The 6,344-nt window shown below is 43.9% G+C and overlaps 1 protein-coding gene across 2 annotated transcripts in view; it reads left to right on the top strand.

The window, feature by feature from the left end:
• The first annotated feature begins 2,054 nt into the window (after positions 1-2,054).
• The window catches only part of LOC118415362, a 13,958-nt gene continuing 9,668 nt past the window's right edge, over positions 2,055-6,344 (top strand). The window contains exons 1-2 of one of the 2 annotated variants that reach the window (XM_035819915.1): positions 2,055-2,527; positions 5,792-5,884. In XM_035819915.1, the coding sequence (XP_035675808.1) occupies positions 2,429-2,527; positions 5,792-5,884 (192 nt within the window). In that variant the 5' untranslated portion in view covers positions 2,055-2,428. The remainder of the gene's footprint in view (positions 2,528-5,791; positions 5,885-6,344) is intronic. The other variant, XM_035819916.1, reaches the window with a different exon arrangement.

Genomic DNA, 6,344 nt, shown 5'->3' on the forward strand with positions numbered 1-6,344 from the left:
AAAAACAGTCGGAGCCTAACCTCTGCTTGGAGAGTAGTCCAATCAACGATAGTCTGGATTCTGTAATATCAGTAAAGGTGACAGACTACTGTGGACGTGATGTACTCACTCCGCCGTTAATAAAGTGACATTAAGCTAGGTGTGTCTGAAAACAAAGCCTGCTTTGTTACACGTCTGACAAAGACACACACTCTCTCACGGTTCGCGCCAAAAATCATTCCCCAGACAGTTCCTGACTGTTTACACTGAACATCCACTCGTTCCTTCACATATATCTCAGACACACATATACTCACTTATTTATATAGAGAGATATATAAGCAGCTTAAAAAGAGACGAGGAACTGTCCTGGTGCCTTTCCACAACTTGCAAAATCGTACCCCAATGTTGAGAACACTGACGATGCATTAAATGCTTTTCAATTTGTATATGACGTCAGACTGGCATGGAACGAGTGCCCCCCTCCCCAACTATGTCTGAAAGTCCAGGAAGATTACCTACCTGCAAATTACTGTATGATAGATAATGGGCTAAGCGCTTAATAACGTATACAAGAAACACTGTAGAAACATAGCGCAATGCATGATGCAACAAAAGCGCCCTCAAGCGACCCACAGGCTGTCTGCATGCAGGACAAACTGAAAGCCACCCAGACATGCAGACTGGCAGCCGGAAAGCTGAAACTGCGCACTAAGCCACGAAAGTTTGGCAAAAAAGATATTTTATGATTATTTGAAAAGAGAACTGCCTGTTTATGATAGCTATAAACAAAGATTAGCTTCCCAGATTAGCACAAAACACTGCATGTATCAGGTTCGGCCATGGCAAGCGCTGCGAGTAAAAACACAGATAGTATATACATCACACCTCGATTATTCATAGATTGAGATGGAACCCTGAAATCACAACATTCGTTCAATTTCGTTCCTTTCGTTCCATTTTGCACTTTCTGTACATTCCATTTCGTTCCATTTCGTTCACTTCGTTCCATTTCGCACTTGCTGTATACTGTAAATGCAGAAATGTTCGCGGTGGATTAATGTTCGCGGTTTTCGCGGTGACCACTTCACCGTGAACTTAAAACCACCGCGAACATTTTTCTATTATGGTATCAGACTGAAGTCTATGATGTTACCGCGAACTTACATCCACCGCGAAAAGTCCTTTTCCCCGCTACCGCGAAATTAAATCCCCGCGAATTTAAATGCATTTACAGTATTCCATTTCGTTCCATTTCGTTCCATTTCGTTCCATTCGCATTTCGGTACACCAGTGCGTGGCAAGTGTACAAAGTTGCCCAAAGTTACGTGACGTCATCTACCTTTTGACAGAGGCAAGAGTAGAATAGCAGGTGTACAAATGTGTAGGGGTGAGGGGTGGGGCGCCGGTAGAAGGGTACGCCTTGTAACATAAGAAGCATCTTGCTACTTGGGATATAGGAGAGTTCTTTTACACAACCAAAATTAAACTTACTTGCTTACGTTTCGGTGTCTATCAGACACCTTCCTCAGAGCTTCTGACTGGAGTTCTGCTTCTCGCCGCTATATGTAGCCAATGTAGGTGGCACTTTTACGACGAGAAGATTATCCCAAACGTGTCCAAGTTTGTATCCCCCCTCGTCCCGATTCATCACTGGGGCTGACTCTCTTATCCATACCGCCTCTTTAATCCACGGTACCGCCTGTTGTCTTCCCTGTCCGACTCTGGACCCCTCCCAATCTTGCTACTTGTTGCTAAAACGGAAATACAATGTCTGTTCTATTTTTAAATGATCATTCTATAGCTAGGGATGGCATGACTGTTCTTATGCTAGTTCAATTCTTACCTGCAAAACATTGCCTCACTACATACAACTGTTCACAATTTACATTGTGCCCGCCTGGTACTGCACTTCTTCCCGGTCCCGCATGGTGGAGTTCATAGCCTCCATCACCGTCACGGTTTTGACTGGCCAGTGAAAGGCTTGATTACAGTTCAAATAACAACCAAACATTGACACGATAACAAAGAAACAGAACTGAAAGGCTATCGACTCTATGATTGGACTGTTTGCCCAGCAAACACGACTTTCCGATGGCTCGATCTCATTAAGTACCGGGCGGGTTGCTAGCCACCCTTAACACTTCAAATCTCCTTAAAGCTTTCTCTGTCGCGTTAAGGACATTAGCTTCCGCTGTGAACGGGTTTTTGGTGTCCGACGAGCCATTCACTTCAAGTGGGCCGTGAGAAAATAGTACCGGCAACTCGAGCTAAACCTAGGAGATCGGATAGCGGGGTCCCATTGTGGGAGCGGGCAGGGTTTTGTATATGCACCATGGTCACAAGTGACGTGTGGACTGTTACTGAATAGAACACACGGACATGTACAGTATGAAGATACCATGAGCGTTTCTACCAAGGTAGGGATACAAGTACAGGACGTACAAACATGTCTACAGCCGAACAGAAGCTACTACGGATACAAGAAGAGGCACAAATCACCCTGAAGGAAGCCATGAGGAACGAGAGGTCGAAGCGATGGAAGAGGGTGAGGGGAATATTTGGTGTTTGTTAACCCCGTTGTAGTGGCCGCAACCGGAGAATGTTGTGGCTATAGTCCCTACCTGCCGGTACGTTTGTGCTGGCGTGTTATGGTATAAACACGGTACACACGGGAGTGAAACATAGGTTATAGTTCCTAGTTTAGAAAGAAAGGATTCGTTTTGTTATATTTCCTGACAACAGCATACCAGTTCAGTTGTTGGAAAACGACAATTTCAAAATATTAGGCTTTTTTTTGTAGTTTGGTTGATGGGCTACACTATTTCGGATTCTTTCTCCCAATTTTCAAGTGGTTTCTTTTTACGGGGGTGACCTACACGTAGCTCTGAATTCTACACCTGGTCCAGTATAACAGCGTTCAACATTTCGGCATGTTATATAATATTATGTATCTTCAGAACATTCAGAAATAAGACTCCACAATTGACGAAAATAACGAATAGACAGAAATGATAGATATATAGTATTTTGTGGGGCTAGGAAGTTCTTGGTTTTCAAAATGAGAAGACAGCATACCGTTATGAAAAGGTCGGTCTACAGTTGCAGTACGTTAAGATGGTTAAATAAATATGCATGCCGTAACAGATGTTTATACAAATGTCACAGAGCCAGGCAACAGTTTAAGTCACAACATCGTTGGCATGTCAGGGGATTCGAACCCAAGTTATCATTACGACAAAACGACATCTTAATAATACATGCGGTGGCCCGAGCCATCACTGTTTCGGACCCGGAAGAAAGATATGGTTACAGCCACAAACGTTTTTGACGAAATTGACGTTGCTCCAACAGTTTCGTGTTCGAGGAAAGAAATGAGCCGCAGTGTTACAGTATTGTCATGTCACGTACAAGAATACGTTATTTTAAGAGAATATGGCTGGTACTCCATCCCTGAGACGGTATCCCATCATAACGGTATCTTCTAACGTATGTTTTGTTTCATACAATGCATACTCTGGAAGTGTTTTCACAAGCTAAGAGTAGGAAATGTGTACGGTTGTTCACTTATGAAAGGAGTCTGTAGGCACAGCGTTAATCAAACTGTTCCGCGGTAGTGTTTGCTTCACAGCAATCAGGGAAACAAATTGGTTTTACGGAATCCATGCGAGTTTTACAACTAGCAAGTACCATTTGTATGAGTACTTATAGGCACCCTGTACATGTAACGCTAGTTCACCTTTATCCACTTGTTAACCCGTTTTCTTTGTAGAAACAGGACATTTAGTAATATCAAGTAAATGAATTCCAGTTTGATATGACAATGGATATAGGTTGACATGCGTTACGTGCGTTAACGTTTCATAATCGGATATTGTGTACAGTCATGCGAGTCTATGCAAAGTTCACTCTCTATGCAACGTCTGAAGGGAAACATTAATACTTCTTACTGATAAAGAAACAGAGTCACGGGGACATAAGACTGTGAGACATGTAACGTTATATGCTGACTGTGTAGGTCTACTCTACTGTATACAAAGTCACGCCAAACAGAAACACCGGTGAATCTAGGTCATCAGTACTTTACATGAAACACATCGAGTAACACCTGTTAAGCAAAACTCAGATGCCGCAAAGTTCAGCATTTTGCCCTCACGACAAACGTTGTCGAAGCACCCATGGTAACGGCTAATGTGTTACTGCCAAACGGTGATTAATACACAACCGTCGAGCTTTGTCCCCACCAAATTAAATTCCACACAACTGGCGTTTGATTTCGGCTCAGATTTAGCAACAAAGATATGTGCGAGATAAATGAGTTAAGGCGCCACGGTTGTGTGTACAAAGTAGAGCCTTCGCCGGATGACCTCATTAGTTCGTGAAAGATCTCTAAAAACATGGCTGGTGAGGTCGAATTGCCGAGTGGCTAACGGACAAGAGATCGGGGGCCACGGGCCGATTCCTGAATAGACGTACTCTACCTTCGCTCTACCGGGGGTAAAAATAGGGCCCTGACTTCGGTTGGGGAGGTAAAAGGTGGCGAAAGGCCTAGGGAGAAATGGGCTTCGCTTTCCATTAACGTGGTCAACAATGAAGAGCGGCCTGCAGGCCGATTTCAGCTTTCATGAATAAACATAGGTTCAAACAAACAAACAAACAACCCACATTGCCCTTATGGCCTCATAAAACGGTACGGAACTACATTTTCTGCGATGGAGGTACTTTACACTGTTTTAGACGTAAGCGGTGAAACTTCTTCACGATGTCACAGAAGAATTAGATAAAAGTTTGTAAAATAACCACAGCTCTGGAAACTGTTACCCCAGACAGTCGTGTTGTATTTACCGGAGACAACATAAGATCACGCAGGTCGCTCTCAGGACTTTACTGTCAGAACATTTAGCTCCTTGTCTTAAGGGCTGGAGACACACCTGTTCTTAAGTACCGGACTTACAGGCACAGGTGCCATATGGCGTAATGTCACCAGACAGACGTCGAACCATTGAACAGACATTTCTATACGTTTGTACCTCTGTGTAAGATTATTCCGCGAAACGCCGCCTAACGCAAACAGGATAGATTTTCATTGCAGTGACAAAATAGCAATGATCACAGAAAACTAGTACATGCCAATGCAAGTATGGCACTTTTACAGTGTAGGTACATGGTAATGTAGGGCATGTAACAGTCCTATGTAGGAGTGTAGGACATGTAATATATTAGTGTAGGACGGGCACTTAACATTGTTGGATATGTAACGGTTTAGGACTTGCAACATTTGATTATACCGTTGTCGGGTACGTACATGTAATAGTGTAGTACCAGAAGTGTATGCAGTACCGTAGGGCATGTAACAGTGAATGACACGTAGTGGCGTTGAAACGTATCAGTGTAAGACATACAGCAGTGTAGAACATGTAACGATGTAAGACGCGTAACAGTGTAGGACACATATCAATGTAGGACAAGTGACCGTGTAAGGCATGCAGCAGTGTAGAACATGTATCGATGTAAGACACATAACAGTGTACGGCACATAACAATGTAGGGCACTTAACAGTAGCTATAGAGGCATGTAGCAGTACTAGTATAGAACGTGTAACGATGTAAGACACGTAACAGTGTAGGACACTTGACAGTGCAGGGCACCGAACGTGTAATACATGTAGCAATGTAGAACATATAACGATGTAAGACACGTAACAGGTAGGACACATAACAGGTAGGACACATAACAGTGTAGGGCACGTAACAGCGTAAGGCATTTAGCAGTGTAATTTAACATGTAATGATGTTTCCATTGTTCCTACAGGTGGTAGAAAACTACACCCATCTGTTAAAGCTCGTGTCCCGTCGGAACTTACCGGAAGGATACGAACCACCCGCCAGTAAACACATCATGTTGGTAGGTTTGTTTATTATCTCCATTAAAAATAGAGGTATTTTTTTGGTGCGCGCGCGTGTGTGTGTGTTTGTGTGTGTGCGTGTTTGTATGCGTGCGATTGCGTGTGTGTGTGTGTGTGTGTGTGTGTGAGTGTGTGTGTGTTTGTATGTGTGCGTTTGTGTGTGTGTGTGTGTGCGTTTGTGTGTGTGCGCGCGCGTGTGTGTGCGTTTGTGTGTGTGCGTGCGTGCGTGTGTGTGTGTGTGTGTGCGTGTCTGTATGCGTGCGATTGCGTGTGTGTGTGAGTGTGTGTGTGTTTATGCGTGTGTTTGTATGTGTGCGTTTGTGTGTGTGTGAGTTTGTCTGTGTGTGCGTTTGTTTGTGTGTGTGTGCGTTTGTCTGTGTGTGCGTTTGTTTGTGTGTGTGTGCGTTTGTGTGTGTGTGCGTGCGTGCGTGTGTGTGTGCGCGCGCGCGTGTGTGTATA

The sequence above is a fragment of the Branchiostoma floridae genome, chromosome 5, assembly GCF_000003815.2.
Source record: "Branchiostoma floridae strain S238N-H82 chromosome 5, Bfl_VNyyK, whole genome shotgun sequence".
Lineage (NCBI taxonomy): Eukaryota > Metazoa > Chordata > Leptocardii > Amphioxiformes > Branchiostomatidae > Branchiostoma > Branchiostoma floridae.